The sequence below is a fragment of the Notothenia rossii genome (assembly GCF_949606895.1).
Source record: "Notothenia rossii genome assembly, chromosome: 11".
NCBI classification, from domain to species: Eukaryota; Metazoa; Chordata; class Actinopteri; order Perciformes; family Nototheniidae; genus Notothenia; species Notothenia rossii.
In genome coordinates this window covers 12,803,389-12,831,262 of record NC_136910.1, presented here as the reverse complement: position 1 = coordinate 12,831,262, position 27,874 = coordinate 12,803,389, and the positions used below count along the sequence as shown (strand labels likewise).

The following is a 27,874-nucleotide window of genomic DNA, read 5'->3' as shown; positions in this document are numbered from 1 at the left end:
CATCAGATAAACCCAGCACTGTAAGGCATGCATTTTAAAGGCGTCAGCAAAAATGTTAAGTATACATGAGTTAAGCAGCTGAAACACCAACATGGTCACATGGAGCACATCAATATCACAGAGGCTTTTAACACAAATGTAGCACAACTGCCAAAACTCCTACTGTTGTTGAACAACTCAAAGACAGTGTGCCTATTAATAAACAATGCTCCACTTATAGATCCACAACTCTCAAAATACTGTGTCTTAACCGCTGCAATCTGGCGTCGTACAGTTAAAACGGTGGTGTCTAAAGAGGCTTGATACAAGATGATACAAATCTGCCAGCATGGTTCTGAGTGTGTATACAGATTCAGGTCAGACTTTGAAAAGAGATGAAACGCTGAAGCCATCTTAATAAGAGATGCTCTCCAGAGCACACTGGGAAAAAGAGAGAGACGCTGTCAAAATAAAAGGAATTGGATATCACAGGTTTAATGATTTCACTGTCAGAATGAATGATGGCAGAGTATGGAGATATGAGGGAAAAATAAAGGACTCTGATGGTGTGAAAACTCTGTCTGACATGTTAGCAGCTTCATCCAGCCATTCTGCGATACAGTCATCATCACACTCTCACTTTGGGGGCTCACATTAAGATCAGTGAATGGACCATGCATATCATATAACGGGGAATCAAAGACATGTGACATCCTGTGAAAAACCTCATCTGTCTAACTGTCTGATGCATTTCAGTTTTCTTTAGGCCCCGGAGAGGCTCCATAAAATGCAGAACATCCTTAACGGGTGTTGTGAGGCAGCGCTTACACGTTTTCTCCCAGCCTCTGATAGATATGCAAAAGGCTAAAAGAGACAATTTCAAGGAGTCGCTCATACGGCTGAGGAAAAGCCCAGAGAGCCCTGTTCACTCCAGTGAATATGGGTATCCTTTGGCAAGTGCAAAGTTTGGGTACGCACAGCTTCCTGCCAGCAGCGGGGATTAAAGTTGTGTGTTTAGAAGTGGATGGCAGGGACTTGCTTGGTGGAAGTTTTCCCCACAGGCAGGGAACGTGGCAGCTAAGGTCAGGGGCCCGCCACATCACAGCCCTAAAAATATCCTCTGCATTTGATGCTCGTCACAGAGCGGTTATACAATCTGTGCCCTCACTTGAGCCTGCCAGAATTAAACCTCACCATGTTCTGCCTTAAAGGAGAGCTTCACAACAAGCTGCCAGAATGATGAAAACAACATCTCCGAGCTTCAATCTCTCGGTGAGTGTTGTTGGAGATGCATGTGGAAAAACAAAACTGTATTTTTTCATGAATAAAGTCGCAGGAGGGGGGGGGGGGGGGGAAAGCAAGCGTGTTATTTCTTTTCCCCCATAAGCTGATAAATCATGTGTGAAAGGAAGACACAGCGAGAAAATGGCTTCTCACAAGTCAAAGACTGGCATCAAGATAAATGCTACAAAGGCAGCGCAGGAATCCAGTCCAGTGGATGAATATGTCACACCTGGGGGCTATGAGCTGGAGAAAATCCTAAACCGTGGGAGTGTTGCTTACACTCATGTCAACGAGGTCTGGCCTAATGTCTACATCGGGGACGAGTAAGTCAAAAAGTATTAAATGACTAAACTGAATAAAATAATGAAGGATTAAAATAATATTCATGCATACTTTTCGCAGGCAGACTGCAAAGGACAAGTGTAATTTGAAGAGGTTGGGGATTACGCACATCTTGAACGCAGCAGAGGGGACGTGGAACAATGTGGACACCGGAGCTGGTTACTATGGTGACATGGACATGGTGTACTATGGCGTGGTAGCAGAAGACGTCACAACCTTTAACCTCAGCCAGTATTTCTTCTCTGCAGCTCGGTTCATAGAAGAGACATTGAGCAATCCTCAGAGTAAGGAAACACATAGTTAAAGGGTCATTCCAGCCAGATTAAGAAATCACATGGTGTTCTGTAGCCTAAACATCCGCTAATGTAGGAGTAGGGGAATTACAATTTGACTTTTTATAGATAGTTGATGGCAAAATATTTTGGTTCTTGGTATCAGGGTTGTGAGATCAACCACCACAACCTTCTTTTTTTTGGAGATCAAATGGGTACAAAACTACATTTGAAAAGTTGACATAAATGCCTATATTTTTCAGGAACTGTATGCACATGTAGGCCTACTGATTTCTAGGGGTTATAGTCTTTGCTTTTGGTAGTTTTCACAGGGAACATTAATCCACATTGACGCGGTTTCTGAAACGTTTTATATTCCTCAAATGAAAGATGGTGACAAAAAAACCCATTCATAGATACCTGGCCATTAACGCACTTAGTCAAACACCAAGTAGAGGGGTGATTGAACCATCCCTATAAATTGCACAAATCGAATAAAAATGAGCAATGTACAGTAGCTATTACCTGACTGTGTGACTCCCCTATGTCCAGATAAGCTGCTGGTGCACTGTGTGATGGGAAGGAGTCGCTCCGCCACACTTTTCCTCGCCTACCTCATGATCTGTGAGAACATGACTGTGGTGGAGGCCATCGAGCACGTGAAGAGCCGCAGGAGGATCATCCCCAACTGGGGCTTCCTGAAACAGCTGAGGGAGCTGGACATGCAGCTCCTGGAGAAACAGGGAGAGCAGAAACCTGCGTAGGACTCATGGGGCGAGTTCAGCCTCAGGTCGAGCCACGAGTGACAAATTCAAGTCTAGGCTCAAGTCATTTTATTCCAATTTAGGCCTCAAGTCCAAGTTGACTTTCAAGTCATTTGTAAAGAGTCAGGTCTCAAGTCGAGTTTCTAATGTAATGAAGAATAGTCCAAGTCAACTTTAAGTTATGGGAGACAAATGAACCTAAAAACAAGTGTAAAAGTCTCGAGTCATGTTACAAATCCAAGTTACTAAATTAAGGGTCATGTTGAGAGATTGATCTCTGAATGCTTTCCATGTAAATGACACAGCATTTTAGCATATTCAATGTAAAGTTGTAGCAACCATATGTATTTTAATCTTGAGGTTTACAAATTAAATACTTGATGTGCATGGGTATGCAAGGCCTCCCTGTTGTTGCAACAATATTTAGAATTTTCTAAACTTTTCTGGGATTTTACAATTTAGATGTGAATGACTCCTGTTGTCAGGTTTCAGTGCGGTCAAGCTCACCTTCCCGTCATATTTTTAATATTTAATTTGTCTTTCTATTTTATACATACTTTTCTGCAGGGAGAACAGCTGCGTGGATCTGTCATTGCCTCTTCATTCTGAAACGGCTCCAGCTAGTAAATGTTTCACATTAAAGGAGAACAATCAAGTACATGGTCAATCATAATTTATTCTTATGCTAAAATGTACAGCATTTTAAGTGACTGACAAAAGGAGAAAAGTCATAAATACAAGAATGTCATTCTGTCCGATTTGTGTGCACATAGCCAGGTATTTCCCCCCTGTTCTCACCAGCAACTCTGTACAGGTACAAAGGCTACAAAAGAGCAATATAAACAAAAACACAAGTACAAGTTGCGTTTTACATGCAAGCCATTAGCTTAGTTTGGTCTATTCACAGGCTCTATTCTTCTACACTTCGGTAAAATATAAATCCAACATTTTATAAAGATAGAAAACAAATCTACAGATGGAATGAAAACGTAGCTTTAAAAGGCATTATGTAAAATATCAACTTTGGACTACATTTATATTTTCTTTATTGTTATCCATCGTTATAATAATTTAGTTCTTTTAAATCCTGCCACACTTCTGGACATTTTGAAATGTTTTAGAATAGTTCAGGGTACAAACACTGAGATATGCTTTGTTATTTTTGACAGAAATCAGTCTGCTTTATTAAACAGAAAGCTGCCTCAAGGAGATCTGTTACAAAAGACTTCAGAATTATACATACATAGCAATAAAACCTCTCAAACCGAACAGAAAACAGGACTAAGTTTACATTTTTTTTACATTATTAGAATTAACAAAATATAGTTTCATCTTATCCCTGTGGAGGGAAACCTAATAAAGGCCAGATATCTTTCAAATGGCTTGCTATTAAGCACAACACTTGTACAGTACTACTCAATGCACTGTCACTAACAGAGACTGAAGCATGCTAGTTGTCACTTTACAAAATAAGTACAATAATTTAAATATACAAAGGCATGAGTATAGTACAAACTAATTGTCAGCACTGTTAGACAGGTACACTGAACAGGTTCAAACAGCCACTAACTCCACTTGTAGCAGGCACATTAAATGGCTTCATTTGAGGCTGCTACACGACTGCAAGACCACTGATGAAATCTCTACCGCTGAGCTCTGAACCGCCTGCTCTAAAGACACATCAGAGACACTAACACTAATTAAATATATTCTCATCGTAATGATGTAAGGCTTCCCATCTGGAGAAACAAAAATACTTTTTTTTAACATTAGCTTCAAGGGTTACTCATTGACGACATTTTTTGCATTCTTTCCAAGTGCTGCTGCTGGTTTTTAAGTCATAAACGATAAAAAAAAAGACACAAAAAAAAGAAAAAAGGCCAAATCAGTGCATCTCTGAACAGCAAAATGCACGCGAGGAGGGCCAGCGGAGAGCTACCGCCTGATGAAAGGCCCTTTCAGCGACTGCTTGGGCATGCCTGTGTTAATGTAACCATGGTGACCAGCTGGAGTGTACACCATGTTGCCATGTGGTGGAGCCTGCATGGGCTGCTGGGGGTATGGCTGTGTTCCCATCATGCCCATCTGCATAGAGTACTGGGGTGACTGGTTCATATAGGCATGGTTGCCATGGTAGCTGCTGTTCATCATGGGCTGGCTCATGCCGTAACTGTTCATGGCGTTGAGCGAGGGCATGTTCATGGAGTTGACGTTGTAGCCCGGCGCCGGCATGATGTTCACGCTCATGTTCATACGCGGCATGGCGGCCAGCGTCCTGGAGGGTGCCTGCATGGCCACGCTCTGGGGGGGGCGCGCGTACATCTGCTGCTGCTGGTGGTGGGACAGCGGGGCGGACTTGGAGCGTGCCGAGATGTGACTCTTGGAGGCCATTTGGGGCTGGATCCTCTGCGAGGGGGGGATGCCCATATTGCGCTGCAGCATCATGGGCGGCGGGCTACTGAGGTTCGGGGGCGGGGTCATGGTGGCCTGCACCTGGGGGTTGGGGACTCGATGTGGGGTCTGGGACAGGGACACCAGGCTGGAGTGCTGCGACGTGGTGTTTGCATACGATGTGATGGGGTGTGAGGCCGAGTGGTTGAAAGGCAGCGAGTGGGGGTGCTCGATGAAGGTGTTGGTGAACTGCTGCAGCTTGGCCAGGCTGAGGCCGGACGACTGGGAGTAGTGCCCGCCCCCGTACTCCCCCTGGTGGTTGATCCGCTCGTAGAGGGTGAAATTGGGGTTTCCGGATTCGGGGATGTCGGCCAGCTGCATGGTGGTGGTGAAGTTGGTGGGGATGGCACACTGCGCCATGGGCTGCTGCTGGCTGTGCTGACTGTGTTGATTGTGAAGGCTGTGCTGCGCGTGCTGATTGTGCTGGCTGAGCTGATTGTGCTGCAGGTGGTGATTGTGGTGGTGACTATGCTGGTTGTGGGGATTGTGTTGACTGTGCTGGCTAAGCTGATTGTGTGGACCGAGCTGATTGTGTTGGCTGTGCTGATTGTGGGGGCCTTGCCTGCTGTGGGAGCTGTGTTGGCTGCGCTGGCTGTGTTGACTGTGTTGGCTGTGTTGGCTGTGTTGGCTGTTGCTGGGGGGCCGCTCCACCACCACGCAGCCCTGCGGCGACTTCACGTTGCAGTGCGGCGGCGAGCTCAGGCTGTTCTGCTGAATCATGCCGCAGCTGCCGGGGTTGACCGCAGCCATTTGCTGGCTCACGGCGCAGCTGCTCTGGGCCAGGCCGCTGGGGGGGATGCTGCCGTAGGAGCAGCTGTTCTGGGAGGGGCCCGCCCCGCAGATGCTGCCCCCCATGGTGGAGTCGTAGCTGCTGGGGTTCTCGTAGTTCTCCGTGGTGCTCTCGATGCTGCCCAGATCGCTGAAGCCGCTGTCCACCACCTGCTGCGAGTGGTCCGACACCGACGGCACGTCCATCATGGGGCTGGTCTCCATGTTGTGCAGCGACGGCACAGAGATGGCGCTGTGGTCCGGGCTGATCTGAGTGTAGCCGCTCTCCAGGATGGACACCGCCGGGCTGTTGACGGAGCGTACCGAATGGCTGGGATGGGATTGGGCAGAGGAGAGGGGGCTGCTGTGGTCTGACTGGGGGCAGTCATCCAGCGAGGTGAGCTGGGGGCTTTGTGCCACGTGGGTGTAGGTCTGCAGGGGCCTGCAGCGCTCCTGGCTCTCCACACAGCCCTGGAACACATTCTCCCTCTCTGTCTCCTGCGTCAGGGACTGAACAGCTTGAGCCGTCTCTGAGTCAATCTCGGTGCAGATGGGGGGGTCCTGTCGCAGCACGGGGCTGAGCGCCGGCCTCTCTGTAGGCTGAGGAGGGGGCCGATCGGGACAGGGACTGGACGTGCTCTCTTCCTCTGACTCAGACTCCACAGGGTTATCAGAGTCTGCAGCTGCGACTGAAGCGACTGCTACTGCTTCAGGCGCTGGTGTTGCTATCGTCTCTTCTGTCATCGCCTCCTGGATGCTCTCAGCAGCTGAAGCTTGCTCCTCTTCACTACGAGGTACTGTGGAAACCTGCTGACTCAGCTCAGAGTCGTTGTCTTCTTTTTGATCTAAAAAAGGCGATGTGCACTCAGGTGTTTCTTTCAAAGTCTCTCTTTCAAACTCTGCTTTGCTGCTCTCAGGTTCTGCCTGCTTGCTGTGGCTGTCGTCCTCATCATCAGCATCCTGATCCTCCATACCAGTTCTCTGCTCGTCCTCCTCATCCTCCTCTGCGTTGGCGTTCTCCCGTGAAGGCTCCAATGTTCTGTGTTCCACCTCTTTTGATGGGGAGTCCTGCCCGGGGTCACTCTCCTGCTGGTCGTCCTCAGGTGGTTCTGGGGAGTCTGCTCTGTCCTCAGGCGTAGGGGACAAGGCGGCGGGCGAGGCGCAGGGTGAGCACGCAGGAGAAGCGACAGGCGATCCTTCGGGGGAGCTCGACTTCTGAGAGCCATGGTCAGCAGGGCTCGGGGGCTCGGAGAGGAGCCGCTCCATCGTAACATCTGGACTGGCCGAGCCTCTGCCTGCCGTCCTGCCCTCGTCTGCGCTGACCACATCCTCGTCTGGCTCCTCTTTGGCCTCTTCAGTGTGGATATGGTGCTGCTCTGCCTCCATCGGCGTTTCAGGGGGGGTGTAGAGGTTCAGCTTGAAGCCCATCTTCCGCTCGTTCTTAAGTCTCCACTTAGGAGGGCCGCGTTTCACTCCTTTCGGCCAGCCCTTCTTCCGTTTCACTGGACGGGGTCTGCTGGGTCTCTTATAGAGGATGTCAGCTCCTACAGGTTGAACAGAAATGAATATCAAACACTTTAATGAAGCTGCAAGAGCAAAACAGTCTGCTATAAAACTACATTCATGAGATGTAAATACCTTCATTCCAGTGTTCAAGATTGTCTCTTCGTGCATTTTTCTCCAGCCTCGGGCGACCTCTCCGGCGTTTCATTGGTGTAATCGGTATCTTGTCCTCCTGTTCCTCCTCCTCCTCCTCCTCTTCATCATCTTCATCCTCCTCTTCATCCTCTTCTTCTTCCTCCATCTCGCCCACTCTGCAGGTGCGCTCCAGCAGGGGCATCGGACGCTCATCGTCGTCGGAGTTGTCGAACGGTTCGTTCAGCACCTCTGTCCTCTCAGAGATGGTTTCTGTTGTCACGCTGCTGTTTATTCTCTTTCTTTTACGCCCTCTCTTTTTGAGCACAATGGATCTCTGCAAAACAAATAAAAGAGGAACCGATGAAAACAGAATAAAAGCTCCATCAGAGTAGAGGAGTTTTGTAAAGACTGAACACAAGGCCACTAGGTCTATGACCTCTCTGATTGTGTAGCAGAAACTCATTCAGACTGTTGTGCCAAATGTAAAAATGTTGAAAGCACACTGTGAGACTAAAGGTTTAAGCAAAGCAGCCTGGTGTAGAAAACCACAGCTGAGAGGTTCAGAGTAAGCAGAAGCCACAGTCTATATTTTACATTCTCCAGTTGTTTCCCAGCGGCAGCTTACGACTCGACCGCTTTCCTCTCCGAGAGAAGAATGTGAAATCAATACTGTAACTAATGCACTTAATGAACTCCAACAGCCTGTGTCGTTCTCTTCTGGTTTCCATAGTGTTTTGTTTGAAAAAGGTCTCCCTTGCATCATGAGGCCCGCTGTAATATTATCTCCAGCACAAGAGGGCAGTGCCATATAGACAGAACAGATGTGAGAAGCACAGAGGAGGGCAGTAAATTAACCATGACCATTGACAATAGTACAAGGGTTAGCCTGCAGTCTCGACACCGGCAGTGAAAACACAATCTATTATCTACAGCTGCAGGCACGCAGGGAGGCTGCAGATGACAGGAGGAAGCCACTGAACACTCCACTGAATTCATGAATATTTATAAAACCTTTCCTTCTCACCAGAGTACACAACATGGTCTCTAATGAAGGAACATATCTAATGATATACATTCAACTCCACTTTGTCCTAGACTAAAACTCCAGACAATCAATGAGATAATCCCCTCCTTTTGTCTCCGAGGGCCACATACGGAAAAACATAGGAAGGGCTGGGCCACTCCCTAGAGGTATATGGCCTCATAAGTTCAGTTATAAGTTAGCAAAATCAATCAAATGTAGGTCAATTATGCTTGAAAACAAAAAGGCCTTCATCACAGCTCTCCATGGGGTTTAATTTGTTTTGTTTGCAATATTTTGTTATAATAAGAGGAAATATTAAGGGTATATTTCAGGCGTGTTATGTAAATAAATGATTGGTCTTTTTTCTTATCAACTTATTTGTTAGAAAATGTTTTCTACTTTGGTTGACTGAATTAATTTGGAAAATGGACATGAATACTGTGTCATATATATTAAAGAAGTACAACATAAGACAATTACAAGTTTCATTTATGGGCCATATTTGATTATATTTTTTTAATTAGCAGAGGGCCGATTCAAAATAGCCCACGGGCCGCATTTGGCCCCCGGGCCGTAGTTTGGACACCCCTGCTCTGACTTTCAAGAGGCATGATTCACATCAACAAACAATAAAAGTCACCTTTCTCTTGGCAGCCAGCATGGCGTGGGCTTTAGTGAGGATGGGTGGCGAGACGTCCGAGTCATCGTCGTCATCGGCTTCGTCATCGCTCACTTCCTGTGACTGCTGGATGCGCCGGGTCCAGGACAGCGTGGGCCGGCGTTCGTAGGTCCTGAAGGGAACCTTGCAGTGGACCTTGGTGAGAGGTGGCCTGCTGCCGTGAGTCATCATGAAACCCCCCCTCTCCTCCTTCTCCCAGCAACTGGCCTGCTCCTTCAGCCGCTCCGCCTGGTAATTAAACAGACAAGACGCATTATCTCTGGGAAGAGGCGCACGCACAGCTCCAACATCTGAGCAATGATGCTAATGGGAAAACAAGAGATTGGAATTAACATCATGACAAATGAATCACCGCAGGTTCCCTCCTGATAATAAGAGCAGCGTCCCGATTGGCTGTGTGCCCGTCATGGAGGAAACGTCTCCGTTTAAGCAACCGTGGAAAGATTGCATTTCATGGAATATTCAGCACTATCAATTATGTAGTGAACTGATTTCGGGCAATTTTGCACAACATTAGATGCCTGCTGACGGTGATAATGCTTTCCCCATTAACGGCCTCTATTTGAACTCTCCAGTTAATCAAACAAACAGCAGAGCAGACGAGAGTAAACAAATAACTAGTGTCTGCTAAATGAACGAGGGGGCTCACATCCATCTCTGCCTCCCTCTCCTCCTCAGACAGCACGGCGTTGATATTGGTCGAAGGCGTCCACCGCAGGGCGTCGGGGTCCACCTCGTTCCCTCGCCGGCTCGCCCTCGTGGTCTCCGTGTGCCTCTGGATCAATCGCTCTCTTCTGATCAACACGATCCTAGGTCGCAGGGGGAAAAAGCCCATGTCAACAAAAAGAAGGGGTAGACAGGAGGTGATGTGTGGTTGAAAGCGAGCACAAAGACGAGCTCTTTGGGACAGCAGGTGCTCCGTGTCCTCGGGGGTGCTTAACCTGACTTACTTATGTCAATATTCGGCTGCATTAATGGATATGCTGTTAAAAATACCCGCTGGCCTGGATAAGTCAGACAGCGAGGAGAAGCGGAGGCTGAAGGAGACTGACCTGCCATCCTGTCTGTCAATCATGCCGAGCTGCTGGAGAGTAGCGGCGATGTCGTGCGGACACATCCCAGTGGCCCTGCTTATTCCTTTCACACTGATGTGTTTATCTGGATGCTTATAAAGATACCCCAGTATGACACTTTTCCAATATGCCAGGTAGGATAAGCGACCCAGATCTGACAGCGGTTTCTCCGGGGAGCCGGCTTGTCCTTCGCGCCTGGTGAGAAGGTAACCTGAAAAGACAAGATTCAAACAAAAACAAAATGCTTTAGTCAAGCCAGAGGCTGCTGCTGGGTTATTTTGGATTGCAATTCAAACCTCACACCCCCTCCCTTATGGATAACACATTCATGTAACGATGTGACACCGAACCCTGGTTGGGATTTCACCTTCAAACAGTATAAAGGGAGGCGAGGCAATCAGTTTTCCTCTCCTTCCACCTCTGTCAGAAGCTATGATACATGCTGGCAAGGGCAACAAAGGAGGTTGAGAGAGGGGAGTAAAGAGGAAACAAAGCGATAGAGCGAAACAGAGAAGCAGCTGGATGTCATTGCTCACAAGAGACTGCACTTAGGGGAGATAATGAACAAGAAAAAAAAAAAACTAATACAAATATGTATCTGTCTGTAATTAGTTTTATAGCGGCCCTGTCAAGGGTCATCCATTATGAGCGGCATGAAATTAATTAATGCGTTTTAATGTGCACCCACTACCGAGAACCAAACAAGCAAATCTAATCACCAAACAGTCAACACATAATATTCCAGTAATCATGACAATATCCATTACTAAAGCTAAGAAGAGGAGCCTGTGATAACAAACACTTAGTGATATTCAAATTAATTAATTGAAAAAGTCGTATTTCATTTTGTATTGCTTTGTGAGTATATTAACATTAATAAACCAAAACAAAAGAAATCTGCTCTGAGACCTTTGAGTTATGATTTGAAAGGGAGCATTTCACACAGACATCCACTAATGCACCACTCTACCTGAGACAAAGTGTTCCTCGAATACAATCCAATATAACAGAACATCTTAATCGAAACAACTTCCAGCTCCAAAGCTACATTTTCCAATAAAGCCTTCAAAGAGCTCAGAACTCAGCTGTGTTCAATCTCCCTTAATCCCCGTCTTTGTTATCAGCACACTCTCAATATCACAGATCCTCTTGCATCTCGTCTCTCAATGGCTCCCAAAGTGAACAGGAAATCAAATGCTCCATTACCGCCCCGCCCCTCCCCGCTCTCGCTCCCTTTCTTCATCACACACAAACTCGGCAGAGAGACAACTCTTCAAAACAATAAAACGCCTATAATGATGGGAAAAAACCTGCCAGCCTGAACACAGAAATCCACTTAAGGCAGCAACTGTTTTCAAAAAGTGGACCGCGAGGCTTTAAATATTGTATGTGCTGCATTTACTGCACTAAAACATAAAAGCAGTATCTTCACCTCATCACGAGAGAGAATTTGAGGAAAAAGCTCTCCAGGCTTGGATGAAATACTATTGGTTGGCCAATCGGATAATGTATGCAGCCGGAATGCTATGTTTCTCACTCCTAATCTTATGTGATTGCTTTAGCGTTGCACATGAATGCTCTTGATTAGGCTACTTCAAAGCCTTAACCGAATAACAGCACCTTGCCACGAGCGACAAATACAGCCCTTAATCTGAAATTATTTGTAAAGACCAAAGAGAAAGAAACAAACAAGGCAGTTCAGTGGTCTAAAAAAGCATTAAGGAACTTACTGAAATCAATAAGGAACCTTCCAAATCCTTGCCTTTGGTACTGAGGCATGATCATTATGCAGGAGACATTGTACTTCTGCTGGCAAAGCTTTTCCTGAGGGAAGGAGAAACAGATCAAGTATGTCAGAGCTCTGCTGAAGCTGGCAATTTACTGCACCTGCCATTGTCCTTGTCTAAAGCTCTCATACACACACACACACACACACACACACACACACACACACACACACACACACACACACACACACACACACACACACACACACACACACACACACACACACACACACACACACACACACACACACACACACACACACACACACACACACACACACACACACACACACACACACACACACACACACACACACACACACAGAGATCACACGCGCTCACACACACAGAGATCACACGCACTCACACACACACACAGAGATTAGTTTATTCTACAACAAATGATAATTTTTGTCAGTTAATCTGTCAATTATTTGTTGATGTTTCGATTATTCAATTGTTTAATGTCAGATAATGTGATGACATTTAGCTTTATTTTCATTTAGCTTTTTTAATATTTGTACATCACTGTAGTCAATACACAATGCTGTAAAACACACAAAAGCAGAAATCCTCACACTTAGTTTCAGTCTGGTGAAAAGGCATTCAGTATTTATGCACTTTAAGTATTGCATGCTCCTTTTAGACTTGCTTGGTTTGTTTGCATTTGTGTATGTATGTATATGTTTATATGTAAGTATGCATTGATGCCTTTGTTTATATGCAAGTAAACGTTTTTCTTTGTGTTGTTTTTTTGTAAAGCACTCTAATGCTTTGGTACGATATCGTGCAAAACAAATACAATTCAATTTATGGCATGTTTGGCTTTTAAATTAATCAACTCGTTCAATCCCAGTTTCAAAAAATTGGACAAATTACAGAAACGTCTAACTGTATCAGTATCATCATTTAAAAAACGATGTGCGGTATTCTTTCATTTCCCATCTATAATCACTCTGTAATTCTTACCTTGGAGAAATAGCCCACAAGATGACAGCCTCTCTCATCATTCTTTGTAAGTATGTAGAACAGGAAAGGCTCCACATCATAATACAAGGTCTTGTGATCCAGGAAAAGCTTGGCTAACAGGCAGAGGTTTTGGCAGAATAGTTTGCTGACATTTCCATCAACCTAAACACGGAATAAAAAGACCAAGAGGACAGTGTTCAAACAGTTCCCATTCCCCCCCCCCCTCCCCCCCTCCTCTTCCCAGAACCCATTCAGTGGAATCTCATGCAGCATACAGTTATTGCTTTATTGCTTTAAAGGGAAGCTGACCTCAAATACGGAAAGGTCGTCCTTTCTGTAGATTTCATTGGCTGGAGGGTGAAACCAGCCACACTTCTTTGTGTGTCTCTGGAGAATGTTTTTGCTCCTCATGTACTTCAGACAGAACTCACACAGATAAAGCTTTTGTAATCTGCAAAAAAGAAAGAGCTGCAGTTTGTATTTCAGCACAAGAGGCTTTTTTTTTTTAAAGGACATTGAAATAAATCGCAACTCAAGTAACAAAGAAACCGGCATTATGTGTGCAGTAAAAGCAACATTACCTTGAATATTCAGGAGGGTAAGGCGACGAGTACCAGGTTTGGATCTCATACTTCCCAAATTCAATGAGGGTAGGCCATCGCATGGAGTCTGTGTTCATCAGAGAGCCAGACCTCTGTGAAAAGATTGAATAAAAACAAACGGATGAATGTGGTGACCCAGATAATTCAATCTTACACTGTCTCTAATAACCAGTCCATAAAAGTGGTATTGGCAAAGCATTACAAACAAAGACTACTCAACTGTCCACGTTATACGGAAACAGGAGGGAGAATCTAACATGGAGATACAGTATGTGAAGGTGATTAGGATGTTATTCAGGGGAAGCTAGGCTAACACTATGGACTCGTGGAAAAATAAAATAATACAATATCTTGTCACTCAGAAATGTTAAAAGAAAAACGAATGCTTGGGTCTAAAGAAATTGCAAATTGTCTATCAGTTGGCTTTGGTTTTTTCCTAATGTTTAGAAAAGTTGGTTTTCTGTTAAGTTATGGCCCAGGATGAATATCTCTTTAAAAACACAGATATATCGATAAAGGTTAACCTTACAAACTGCAATAATCGATCTTTACTTTCATTTACATACACTTTGAACAATATGTCAAATATGTGAGATCTGTAACTATGTATACAGTAAACTGTGTATAAGATGTAACCCATTTGATGTCATTTTAAAAGCCTTTATTGTATTGTAAAACTTTTTTTTTTTAAAGTTGCCAAGTGCTCAATTAAGCCTTTTAATTCCAGTGGAAGTTGAAGATGTCCCTTTCCAAGTTTTCCCACCTGCATTGCGATTTCCTGGACGTGCATGAACGCCTCGATGTCCTCCTCCGTCACGTGATCTCTGGACATGGCAGCGAAGTCGGCGTGGGCCTCCTGCTTCACACGCAGCTCCCCGTTGTGGCCTGTTTCAGGAACAGTAACACAACATCAATACATCCGATAGCACATCAGCACCGTCCTGTTTGAAGCAGCCGTGGCTGAATAATCTCATAAATGCATTCTGTGCAAATGTGCTTTATACTGTGAGCACTGCTGCTGAGCCGGTTTGAGGCCGTGTCTCTGAGGAATTTCATAATGTATCATCTTTGCATGTTTATATGAAAATCCCTAATGTAATGAAGTGAAACTAAATCACTCTAATTGCGTAACCGCTTTCATGTGCTTAGTCATCCACCAAGACAGTTTCCCATGAATGAAGAAGCAGATGCAGTGAAGTGAGCGAGTGTCGACATGAAAAGCAACTGATGTTGGAGAGCAGGCAGTCATTTTATGAAAGACATCAACACTATGACATAACCACCAAAACAAAAAGCCATTATAAGTGGACGTGATGTGTCATTAACATATTTATGGGAATGTGCTGCCAGGGTAAGTGGTGTTTGTGCAGTGTGTTGTTTAGAACTGCGTTAAATATATATCCATTTGTTATTCCTACGTGTTATGTCTTTAAACTGTGACTTCACTCCTGGAGACAGTGAAATGTAAGGGTTACTGCACTTCTGGCTATAATCATCATGTCAGCTCACAGTCAACTTGGGTGGGTGAATCACTGGGTAGTATGTGTCTAATGACTGCTGGAAGTGAGGTTGAGTGGAGACAGTGATTTCAAGAGTGAGGGTGGGATGAGAAGAGCGCTGATGTGACTATAGACTCTTCTAGGTAGTGGTCACAATGTGCGCACTACAGCAGAGGGGTCAAGGACAGAGCAAGGAGCAAAATGAGGGAGTTAGTGGGCCATGCACTATGACAAAAGCCAACGGGGCGAGAGGATGGAAGCCACGTGAACCCCGCAGCCAAGTCAAAACGCAACGAAACTGGGTTAAAAGAATTCAAATTAGGCAGAAGATTAGTAGACTGTTAGGATGTTGAGGGTGTCTTCTCAAAGAAAAGATTAGCTCTAGTCTGGAAAAAAAAACATAACTGCGAGTGTCAAGCTTTAAAATAAATAAAGAAGAAGCTTAAAAAGGTGTGGAGACGCAGGTCTTGGCTGGAGTTTTCAAGCCTTGCTTACCATGATTATTCTCAGGCTTAATTCTTCCGTCTGTCAAGTCTCCCTTTCCTGGTGAGAGGGCTCCCTTCTGAGGGCTCACTTTATACCTCAGCCTGCCTAGTGTCCTGTGCTTTTTAAGGAAGGGGTTACGTTTGAAATGACTGACCATCTTAAATGGGTGTCCTCTGGGTCGGCCCTGCCCGGCAGACGTGGAGTGAAACCTATTTTTACTATGCTCGTTCTTTCCAAGGCGCTGGGGCCCAGCTATGGATTCATGGGGGGAGTCCTGCTTATGATGCATGCGCTTATGCGGGGCGTAGCAAGGTAGTCTCTTTTTCCGCGAGTGTCCCTGAGTAGTAAAGATGTGAGATAGTCCGTCAAATAGTCCCTTAAGTTGGCTGCTATTGCAGAGACTACTCAGGGAGGGAACACTAGACTGGCTGGAGGAGCTTTGGGGCGAGTTAGCAGAGGTGGAGCTGCTGGACACCTGCGAGGGGGGGCTAAGTCCCGGCAGCGTGGGAGCGTGAGGAAGTGCAGAGGAAGAGGGGGTTATCTTTTGAGATGCGTCAGCAGCAAAGGCAAACGGCTCTGGTGGCATGGACAGTCGGGGCGGACCCTCGTCTCTAGAGCTTAACTGCGTGTCGGGCGACTCTACGGATCGCGAGCGACGGCCCACTGGGGAAGGGGTAAAGAATTTGGAAAGCCCATCGATAAGCCCTTTGGTTTTCTTGTTAACGGTGAGTGTAGCTGGGGTGGAGGTGGGCGTGAGGGGGGGAGAGGTGGTGGGGGTGGAAGTGGTGAATTGGGTGGCGTCGACCGCACAACGGGGGTCTGCAACAGCCAATCTGTCTCTGGAGTCCTTCACAGATGCAGCATGACCAGATGAAGGTGTGGAACAGACGGTAATCTTTTGACCCCTACCAGGTGACCCCCTTCCTCCAAGTGCTACCATGGAGCCGTCACCACTGGTTACAGACCTGCGGACACAAGAGGGGTTGGAGGAGGTCAGGTCTTGTTGACAGATGAGGAATTTAACAAAGTATGCTTACTCAAGTAATGCACTTTTGAGGTACCTGTATTTTCCTTTTATGCAGCTGTACTTTGTACACCTTTGCATTTATCTGCTGTATACAGTAATTTGCAGATTAAAACAGATTTATAGACAAAGCATGTAATCAACTTTAATATATCATGCAATGTTATAAACTAACCCACCAACAATATGTCAAGTTGTTTTTCTAGGAGTTAACAACATTAAAGTGCTCATTACACACATGCATTCATTGTATTGATCCAACATTAAACGTTTATATTAAAAAAAGAATCCATCTTGAATAATAGGTTGTTTTACTTTTGATAGTTTTGTTACAATTTGCTGATCTGAGTACATATTCAACAAATGTGCAGTATATATCAGATCTCTAGAATTCCTTCTTTATTTCTGCATTAGTGATATGGGATTTGGGGAAAAACCTGACAAATCAATCTAAAAACTCTGTGAAGTTCACTTGCGCCGGAGTACATTTTTTGTACAAATGAGTGAGAAAAACTCATTGTTTTGTTTTTACTTCCTGATTGCTTGGTACTCTCGGTTCCTATTCCTTGTAAAAGATTATTCCGGTTTATTACAGCTTTGATCTTATTCAGTAGTTTTGACCAAAACTGTTATCTGGTGTGATACATTGTTTTCATTACAGCAATTGCTCGGATTTTAAAACATGCACAAAACCATGTTCCTAATTTAGTTTTTAACAAAGTAGCCATGTTCCCAGATCTTAGCAATTATCTCAGAATACAAAAAAAAAACAATTAACCAAAATGAATTTCCCTTAGTCAAGATGATACTGCTAATATTCATACGACTGCACACTCACATTCTTTGTTTGAGCTTATTTCTGGGCCTTCCGATTGGCTTTGCATATCGACGTTTGATCTGATCGGCTGTCTTGTGCAGCAGCTTCTTTCCATTCTCCTTCGGCCTGCAGACTTGGCAGGCCCAGGTTCCTGGAGGGTGTCCAAGCGCAAAGAGTACCGTGTGAGTGGGTTCATCAATTCAGAGGACATACAGTACATTCATTTGAAACATTTCCTTTAATACCGAGAGCTGGCGAGAATCCCCGCCAGCTCCCAGTGACAATCAATTACTCAGCACAAAGCGAAAATCCGTAAAGAAAAACATTGGGTCAATTCTGTGTCCAGTGAAATACAATTGGTGTCGGCGTGTTGCGTAAAGCTATGTGACTTGTATGAATTGCCTGCCAAATGTCCTACAACAGTACGTGCTCCGTCATTACAAGCCTCGCTGCAGGGTCACTACTGTAATCCAGAGATAGCGAATCTCCCTGAGGATGCTGGAATAATTTGATAGGCATGCAGAGCTTCTAATAAGCCATTGCTGCCTCTCTGTGTAGTGAGTGACAGCCCCAAACGGCCGTGTGTGAAGAAAAGGCTTTGAATTGACAGCAGAGAGGGAAACAGAGGAGCCAGACAGTGTAAACACCTCACCTTTTGGCATTCTTGAAAGCGGCGGGTCGCAGCATTCCATGTGAAAGCCCCGATCACATGAATCGCAGAATAGCATCTCATCCTGAAAGGGAACAGCAGGCACGTGTGAGGGATGTCCCTGTTGCATACATGTAACAGCCCCCCTGTCATTTAAAGTCTTTTGGAAAAAATAAGCCCAATTGCGCATAAGAGAGGCTTTACAAATCTGAGGGAAAAGCAACACATCCTCAGGGACTCACAAAATGGGATCTACCTTCAAGATAATGGTGTGTGTTAAAATGTAGGCAGCGTTATACTTACAGCATTTTTCCCCTGTATTCGACAGGAGCTGCAGGTTTTGCATTCAATACACTGCCATCGTAATCTCTTCACATTTGAGGTTAGGTCAGGGGAGAACTTCAGACATGATGGATGCCCTTCAGAAGCAATAGAAAATGCATATTAGCACACACTTCTTTTATTGTTCCATACCAGTATTGACTGTGTCACAGAGCTAGAGACAAGGCTTTCCATGTACTCACTCAGCAAGGTTAAACATTAACACATTACATCATTAAAAACAATGCTGGGCCTGTATGTCCGCCACACTTCCTTTCCCCTGCCACAAGTTAGGTCTGAAAACAGTATGATCAAACATCTGAGCCGCTAATTACAGATAATTTGATCTTAATGAGGCAGAAACAGTAGCAGCACTCATTCTAATGGAAGCCGATCCATGAAAGTCATGTAAAAGCCTGCCGTCTCCCTCGCCCCGCTCCCTCTCATGGTTGTAAAATAGCTGTTTTACAGTGAGAGCACAATTTGTGTACACCAAGAGCGGTTAATGAAAACCACCTCGACGCTACTTAGTCAAATATGAGCTATAAAAATGTCACCAGGAGAACAATTCCTTACGGCATTTAAAATAATTGTGAAAAAACTGAAATGACTCCTTGGCAGAGGTAGTAATTTGATGGGGGTTTAACAATTTTGCCTGGGAAAAAAAAAACGGAACAGTAAAGGAAATGCCACCAATCTGCAGAGGGGAAAGGGTTGATCTCTGATCCCCTGCGCTCTATAAGAAGAATCTGAATTGAGCGAAAATGACTCGGGTGATTTCAGATTCTAATGGCCACTTATAGAGCATCTGCCCTTCTTGAGCCCACTGAGGGTTGCAAGCAATTTGGATCTCTTCAGCCACTCAATTTCAACATTGTTTTTCTAATAAATCCCTTAAAGGGAAGTAAAAAATATGGAGCAAGAATGTAACATCTGCCTAACCGAGTGCTACTGCTCCCAGGGTTGGTAGAGATATGATAATAATCGGATTAAAGAGAATGTGTCAACAATCACACGTTTTTTTTTACAAGCTCTATAACAAAGTAGCTCTGATATATCAGATTGTATTAACATATTGCAGGCACTAAGGGAATTTCTATTAGTTGAATAAACATTTGGCCCGCTGAAAACCAACGATTTCATGCTATAACTCTATGGCAATAACAAAACCTGCAATATATATATAAATACAGATCTGGAAATGATTAAGAGACAACTGCAGCATTATCAGTTTCTCTGGTGTTACTATTTATAGGTATGTGTTTGAGTGAAATGAACATTTTTTATTTTATTCTATAAACTACTGACAACATTTGACACTGGAATGGAATGGCTGCTAAACATGTAGAGATTGAGACTTAACAACAATTTGGATTGCTAAGCTTTTTTACATTACAACTATAGAACTTGACGAAATGTGAAAATATTCTGGTCCAAATGACTTATTCCAAATTCAAGTTAAAAACTAGCAAGATTTATTTGAAGGGTTTTGTCTGATTTAATGAATAGCATAAACACATTGTATTGAATGACTACTCGTCTAATAACGCACTAATGATTTGAACCATATTGCCCAATACTATTCCTCTCTGTGTTACTGTGAGCCTCTGTTAGCATGCTACTCGCTGTGTACAGACTACAGCATGGTGTGGCTCGTGAGAACATCAAGCTGACTTACCACTGCTCCCACAGTCTGCACAGGACAGCAGCTCTTCTGGCCGCTTGTCCCGATTTGACTCTTTCGTTCCAAGACAGAAACTGCATATTGGGATGGGGTCAACCCGGAGCTGGGTGGGAACACAAACAGAGACAAACTGTTCAAAAAACAGAACCGGGCACAGGCTGTGTATGAAAGCCTGTTTGTTTTCACAAATGTTATCTGGTGAGGATGTTAGACCGTAGCCTTATTAGCAGTTAATGCAAAACAATAAAACCAGTGTGTGCTTTAATGATCAAAACTACAAACTACAAAGCCCATAGAATGAACAAAGTAGTGAATCCAAAATGAAACCCATCCTCAGAGATATTGAGATCCATCCACCTCCTTTATCCATTACATGCGAATGGTTAAGTGATCTTAGTAATCATAGTTTAAGGGCTTAATCCAATTCTTAGAGCGTGCACTCCAGTCTGAAAGGATTAACCAGCATGTAATCAAATTACCTCAATAATAAAACATGCTCCCATTGTTACTGCCATGATCCACAGTAAATGTTGCAAGTCTCAGAACAAACTCATTTAAGGGCTTACGGTTAAGTTGAGAAGAAGTGAAATATGAGCTGGAGGTTTAAGAGGATTTCCCCATTGATCACTCGGAGGCTGACTTCACAGAGGACACTGAGGAAGACTTAGTGTCATCTCTTCAATAAAACCAGTCAGCATTTAAACAATCTGTGGCGGAAATCACGAGCAAGCTAAACCCATGCTGACGTAAATCTGCTTTCATAAGGTGTCCCTGTAAACATGAGATCGTACGTGCTGGTCTCTGGAGGAGCATCAAACAAACTGCTTAGCTCGACGGGAGGAAGTTCTTAACGGAAAAGAACACTCAAGGTGTGACCGTAAATAACGCGCCTCATCATCAGTTTACACACTAAGGCCTCGTCAATTGACTGGAGCTTTAAAGGGCACTCTAGGGATGCCCATAATTAGTTCCCGGTTACTATGACGCAGATCAGCATCAACGAAATCCGTGACCTCCAGATCTCGATTGGTCCTGACCCCCTCACTGACCTACGGTTCAATTAAGGGAGATCTTGCTTCTTCTTTTATTCCTCATCCGTCAACAAAGACAACGCAGGAGCTTTCAGCCCGTCACAGCATCCACGTGAAGTCCACTGGGAAATGCAGCGAGGACACAACAGTGGGGATTTTGGTCATTGTTCCGGGCTGTTGTATCAATTAGTCGCCGCGATGAGAGGAAGCGGTTTACTGCCACATCAATGATTACTCTATTTTCCAACCTGCCAGGTCAATATTTGTGGGCAGACACTGGCATTAAAAGGCTCACTACAACTCTGACAGCTGTGAATATGGAAGTATAAACACTGACACTACGGTGTGATTAGGATGCACCTCTAACACCGGGCTTAGAAGTAAACAGTGATTTGATATTGTCATGTTATGGAAGGCAAAACATGCTCAGGTATAAGTTGGGAAGGACTGCAAATGCAAACAATCTTGTTTTAAAAGCCTGTTGAAAGTGTCATCCTAATGCACAGAACTAATTCCAAAATGGTGTGGTTGGCAAAAAGTTTATTGGCAACCATTTTCGGAATTGTTTAAACGTTATGTCTTTTATCGAGCTGAATGCCAAACATTCTCTGCTTCCAGTTCTCAAATCTGGAATTTCTTTCTTCTTCTATAAATTACAAAATGCGTGTCTTTTGGTTTAAGAGTTTTGATTAGAAGTACTTTGAAAATAAGCTGCTCAATATTTACCATGTTCAAACTAAACAAATTGAAGAGATGAATAACTAATGAAACATAATGGAAACACTTGTCAGCCGCAGTCCTACATATAACCCTATTGTTTTGCTAACTGGACTGCAACAGGTCTCCCAATGTAGGGCTCATCAAAGTTAAAATCCCCATTGCTCAGAGCGGAGATAAACGGAGACGGATTATCATTTTGTCCTTGATTACAAGCCATTCTATGTTATCACCGCTAGGAGATGCAGCCAAAGGCATTGGAAACAAGGCCTCGGTGTTTGTGGTAACTTTAAAGTTATGAATTATTTATAATGTAAAAGAAGTGCATCATGAATGATCAGAATGAAATCCCTCAGTAAACCACTCAGATGTTGGGTTTACAAACATAAATGATTTATACAAGCAAGAACATGAATGTAAAGAAGTTGAAATGAATATAACATCAGTACTAATATGCAGCCTGTGAATACTGCTGATGAAACGCTAAGAGCTGATTGGCAAGTTGTTTTTCAAATAAATAGGTCTTCACTTCATAACAGTCTCCGCTGACTGAGTTGTGAAGTCTAATCCAGGAAGTGGAGAATTAATTTCCATCAACAATATTCTAAGGCCTGGTGATTCAAACCAATAGCAGCAGTCTGCACGTCACAGAAATGGGAACGTAGAGAAATAAACACAGCTGAAGAGAAGCTGATGATTTACTTGGGGGTTCTAAATGAAGTACATTACAGGAAATGATGCTGCTTGAAAAGAGCAGGCTGTCCTGAGTGAGGGGGTGGGGTCCTATTAGAAAACTGCTGCTAGAGAGAGAGAGCTCAAGTGGTTGCATAACGCAGCAGAAAAAAAACCTCATTCCTTGCCTTTGTTCCTGCCAGTCTCTTCAGAATCTAATAAACTCTAAACCAAGACTGCTCTTTTTTTTTTTTACCTCAAAGTATCTCTTATTCTCAACACACGCACTTGTGCTTCACCAACTGAACAGGCAGAGATGTCTCATCCTTTGAAGTGAACGGTGAACCTGGACTGGGCTCGGTGATGTCATCAGGCTCGGAGCAATAGGTTGAAATGTTCCAAATGGAAAACAGCAGGCCTTCCTCGCTTATGAGAACCCTTCTCAGGACACTGTGTCTCTAAACAGTTCTCAGTTTCACTTTGGGCCTGACCACAGACACAGTCACAGTTGTGGCTGCAGTATCAAGGTGTCGCTTCCTGATTATTCACTGTGAAACTGTTGGGGAGCAGGGTGACAGCTCTATAGCCCGATGCTGCTAGCCACTTCAGCTCCACAACTTGTGCATAAACTATTAGACCGCACTTCATGTAGACACCCGATCTGCAAAAAGCTCTCACAACAAAGTATCTAGATGACTGTACACTGCTCTTTAAGTCCAACAATAAAACCAATTTCCATTAAACACTCTACTGCACTTGCAATTAAAGGAATAGTGTTATTTTACAGACTATTGTCTACAGTGTTTTTTTTTATAGCTGAGCACCAGTACAATCTCTGCGAACTATAAACCTCCCCTGAGGTGCCAAAAGCAGCGGAAACAATGCAACCTGGAAGTTTGTTTATATGGTTTTATTTCCTCTCTGGGGCATCTCTGTTAGCACAAAGGTCATAACAGCTGCATGCAGCCTGAAAATATTCGGTTCTACTGTACCACATTCTTCGGCTGCCATATTTTAGCAGTATTTGTGATAACTAGTTTATGCTCATGCTCTTGTAAAATCACCAATAAAATCTGTTTACTAATGCTTTGCGACTCACAAGACAGCCAGCCACATCCCTTAAGGTCATTAGGGTAGAGTTACATAACCTGTGGGAAGCCTACAGCAGACTGCCTACCACACACTGTCAGCATGACTTTCTGATTATCCCAGCTCTCATATTATGGAGACCAACAGCAACAACACAGGCCCAGAGGGACGCACTCTAGATGGCGTAGTTTCTGACCTGCCAAGCTAGAAAACCACAATCATCAAATTCCTATCAAGCAAATGCCGCTCAGTGGTGGCCCAAGCCTTCAAACTTCCTTGTGGGTAATTGCCTCATGGAAATCTGAGTATTATGTTGCAGAAAAAGGCTGTAGTTATCGGAAAATAAAGCTTTACTACATGTTAGAGATGGGTAAGAAGGTTGAGATCAATAACACATTAATGACAAGAATAGTTTGGAAGAAATGTATCTATTTTTGTACCGTTTAAGGGTAGCAGCTAGGGATAAAGAAATAGTTGCATCTATCAATATGTATTGAATCAATGATCAATGCTCCAATATCATCGATGCAACATCAACACATATCTGCTATAAGATATTTCCTTATTCTGAAGGAAATCAAGGGACATTAACATATTAACACCTACATAATAGATCATATCTTCTATAAGATATTTCATTGTTTTAAAATCTTAACTGCTCAAAATCTTTTATCTTTTGCACTAAAACATGAGAAGTGAGGCACTTTGTGGTAAACAGGAGGTCTCTTTTGATCCTTTTTAATAAAAAAGGGTTGTTTTAAATCTCTGGCAGAGCCTAGGAATAACATGATGAAATCATATTTGAGTTTCTTTATTTGAGTTGATTTAAAGGCAACTAATTGTGTTGATTGGGAAACATAATAAAATAATGAGCTGAGTTGAAGCAATATTGTTTTATGACAGGCTTTGCGACACCATGTTGTTGTCCAAAGAATCGATATAATATCGTACTGCGATGCAACGCGTGATATACACCTCTAGTAACAGCAGCATGAGACCTAACTTCCAGGGTGATGTGGGGATAAACGTGAGGTGAAAGAGGCCACGGTGTGTGTACCTGGTCTCGCTCATGAGGGAGGAGTGTCACTGACGACAGGACCAAGGGGGAAGCACTTGGACACCTGGAGCCCCTTCCCTCCGCATTGCCATGGCTGAGCTTATACCGTGGGCCATTTTTTGACAACCTGCCGGTGTTAACTGACTTCTTGGCCGCCAGTCGTAACCTCTGCCGGAAAGCAGGGTTATCAACAATGTTGGAGAGGTCATCCTGGTTCCTCAGATACCTCTCGATGTTCTTAAGTGAGGAGCCATGGGTATCATCCAGACCCTCGATGGCCCTCTTAAGTATTTTATTCCAATCAATATGGCGGAGATCGCTTGAATTCCATATAGATTCCTTTGATGGCACAGACACATTTGCAGGTGGGATTGATCCTACTCTCCCGGGATTTCCTGGGTCCTTGTAGGAAGCGCTTCCCTTATTTGTAACCTTGAGAATAGAGCCATCATGAACACTTAATTCCAACTGCTCAAGGACGGTCTTCTTGTCCAGTCCATGCGATGTGGCCACCGCATGACAAATTCTCTCCTCTGAAGGCCTCTGCTTTTGCCTTTTGATTTTCTGTATTGCTTCAAGAATCCACTCCGTGTACAGAGGGTTTGCAAGTTTTACCATGGTTGAACAATTAGACGCACAAAAACGAGATCCATAAAGATTCCCCCTTTCTGCTGCTGAACACTGGGTACATCCACATTCTTAAAAAGGTTAAAAGGTTAAGTTCCACAACAGGGTCCACATGTCTTCTCAATCCTGGGTATCTGACAGAGGTCTTGAGGAAAAGTTGGCACGAGTAAATTCCACAGTGGTAGTCAGCAGCTGACCTGGAGCTTTATTTCTTTAATCCCAGATCAAATCTAGAAGGAAAAAGAGAAAAACAAATGGTCAAATACATGTGTAAATCGGTCTACAACATCTCCTATAATGGCAGGTTATTTGTTGTTATTCACAATGTATTAACTACTTTTTAGCATATTGAGTATAAAGGGTAAACCATAGGAATGCAGGACGTTTAAAATGTGTCAACATAAAAGAAACAGATGCATAAAAACAGATGTACGAGCTGTCATGGTTGCTGAAGACATTCCTGTGACTTAATCCATAGTCTGGCACCATAATCCACACACCAAGCCAGATGTCCATTTCAAAAGAGGCTATTTTTATAAAAATTGTAAGTTTTACCACCGTGACAAGTAGCTATAAACTTCTACCGACTTCTGTAAAAGTATAAACAGTCTCCTCGTAATATAAACATTTTCGTTTCAAGAATCCCTCTCGACAAAAAAAAAAAACAAGTTCACATTTATTCCTGCAGCACGTCATTTCCCAAAATGTCACCGTAACATTTCTCAGTCTAATAACACACAACATAAACACTAAAAATAAAGCCATAGATTAAGTTTAACCATTACTTGTACGCACGCGACTTTTGACAGCTCGACGTCCGCGACGAGAAACCGATCAGCGCGAGCTCTAATGACAGATGTATAATCAATGCTCACTTCCTGACAGCTGCCGCAAGACATTTGATGCACGTCTGCAAATAACCACCGAGCCGTTTACCGAAAGAAGAAACCCGTAATAACTATGTAACAAACCTAGAGTTGTGTTCCGCTGAGTTGAGCTGATAAATGACAATATTGCCAGCATTACTGATGTCACCTAAACAGTCGCCATTTTGTTACAATGTTGTAGTTTACATGAATCCGACATGACGCTGATTACAATCCAATGGAGTCTCATTAAACCTTACCTACACTAATGTGCCCTCCCTAGCAACTTCAATATTGGCTGTAAAGACAAGATCCGATTTCTGGTTTGATAAAGCACATGTCAATCTTTATGTATGAGCTCACTCAGAGAGGCACCGCACTGGCTGTATGATCTGTCACTTCACTCAATTGACCCGCCTCTTAAGGTGCCTACAGTGATGAATTGATATCATTTACCTCCAACACTCATAATATCTCAACTTATAGCTCTAACAGCGGCGACAGGACATTATTAAGTCATAAATAAACTCTAACAAGCGTAAACTGGCGATTAACGATTAAATTAGTTAAATATTAAACCTCATTTGCAAAGCGTTTAACGCCAGCCCACCTTTACTTAGATTCCTCCTTGAAACAGTTGGTTACACGTACTTGAAAGTGATTTGGAACATTTTAGACTTTAATTGGCTGTTTGTTAAATCTATCCTGTGTTTGCATAAAACCCGCAAAGTCTCTATGGTTGATTTAAAGTGGAACACATTTTATTTTAAATAAATAAATTCCGGATAGCATTTGCAAGACTCCTGCAGACTAAATGTGTCTAAGCCTTTCCCCCCTCTTTATCTTCCTCCCTTTTCATTATTTCCCCGAGAGGAGCCGTCATTCTCCAGATATTTAACATTTAAACTGTGTGACGTTAAATAGGCGGCGATAAATAAACCTTCCGTTAAGCTAAAAAGTAGCTCCCTCCACGTCTGCCAGCGAAATAATAAACGTCCTGTGTGCTGCGCTGTGCAATGATGGCATGACCTCTTTATCACCATTAACTATCAAATATCTCCAATGAGGGAAAATAGTGAGCCCTGGAGGGAAACAAGATGTTCAGGGGGGAATACAAGTTAACACGACTGCCGGGAGAGTAGCTCCTTCATCACTGCTTCTCAATTATGTATCGCTAGTTTCTTTAGCTCCCATTTCTCAGCTTCAGCTCCGCTCTCGTTTTCCATATTTTATTAGGAAATGATACACAGCCTCCTTGGATTTTTCACACCGTTTTGAAGATGTTACGCAAACCGATCTAATCTGCCTCCACCGTGGGCGACAAGGCACAACAAATGACACTTAAGTTACATGCAAGGATGAACATATAACTAGTATGAAAGAAGAAAAAAAAGAACGAGGGCACAGTCTACCGTAAATATTTGCTGGTAGTTTACCTCTTCAAGTTTTTCCCCCCCTCGGATACTCCTCTTCATTATCGTCGAAAGATACATGTGCAGCGACATATCCGAGCGATTTGGTGGGATTTGATCTCTTGAAACGAAGGCTGGAAAGCTTGCGCCGAGACATGGAGAGGACCTGATAACAACTAATTGAAAGGTTAATCTACATAGCAGCCTGTGACAAAGTGGTACCCTCCCCCTTCTTCTTCCACTGTAGACATCCCTACTTCAGTGTAGTGGAGCGGACCGTCGCCCCTTTAG

The 27,874-nt window shown here is 43.8% G+C and overlaps 2 protein-coding genes across 8 annotated transcripts; one reads left to right on the top strand and one right to left on the bottom strand.

The window, feature by feature from the left end:
- Window positions 1-1,092: 1,092 nt before the first annotated feature.
- Window positions 1,093-3,299, top strand: dusp29 (dual specificity phosphatase 29). Of its 3 annotated transcripts, none has more exons than XM_079659316.1 (4): window positions 1,093-1,251; window positions 1,392-1,586; window positions 1,666-1,889; window positions 2,430-3,299. In XM_079659316.1, exons 2-4 carry the CDS (start codon window positions 1,405-1,407, stop codon window positions 2,639-2,641), a joined length of 618 nt encoding a protein of 205 aa, XP_079515442.1. In that variant the 5' UTR covers window positions 1,093-1,251; window positions 1,392-1,404; the 3' UTR covers window positions 2,642-3,299. The 3 variants fall into 3 exon arrangements, with proteins under 3 accessions (XP_079515442.1, XP_079515444.1, XP_079515443.1); XM_079659318.1 differs by having other exon boundaries at window positions 1,136-1,251; window positions 1,388-1,586; XM_079659317.1 differs by having other exon boundaries at window positions 1,155-1,251; window positions 1,367-1,586.
- Window positions 3,298-27,874, bottom strand: kat6b (K(lysine) acetyltransferase 6B). Of its 5 annotated transcripts, none has more exons than XM_079659292.1 (17): window positions 27,608-27,874; window positions 24,679-25,535; window positions 20,107-20,215; window positions 18,411-18,526; window positions 18,111-18,192; window positions 17,480-17,609; window positions 15,627-16,582; window positions 14,396-14,517; window positions 13,612-13,724; window positions 13,340-13,481; window positions 13,031-13,192; window positions 12,005-12,098; window positions 10,254-10,485; window positions 9,851-10,010; window positions 9,163-9,429; window positions 7,499-7,832; window positions 3,298-7,404 (listed from the first exon to the last, which is right to left on the bottom strand). In XM_079659292.1, the coding sequence occupies exons 2-17, from the start codon at window positions 25,294-25,296 to the stop codon at window positions 4,577-4,579; spliced, it is 6,465 nt and encodes a 2,154-aa protein (XP_079515418.1). In that variant the 5' UTR covers window positions 25,297-25,535; window positions 27,608-27,874; the 3' UTR covers window positions 3,298-4,576. The 5 variants fall into 5 exon arrangements, with proteins under 5 accessions (XP_079515418.1, XP_079515422.1, XP_079515421.1 ...); XM_079659296.1 differs by having other exon boundaries at window positions 16,527-16,582; window positions 27,608-27,872; XM_079659295.1 differs by lacking the exon at window positions 27,608-27,874 and adding an exon at window positions 26,432-26,495.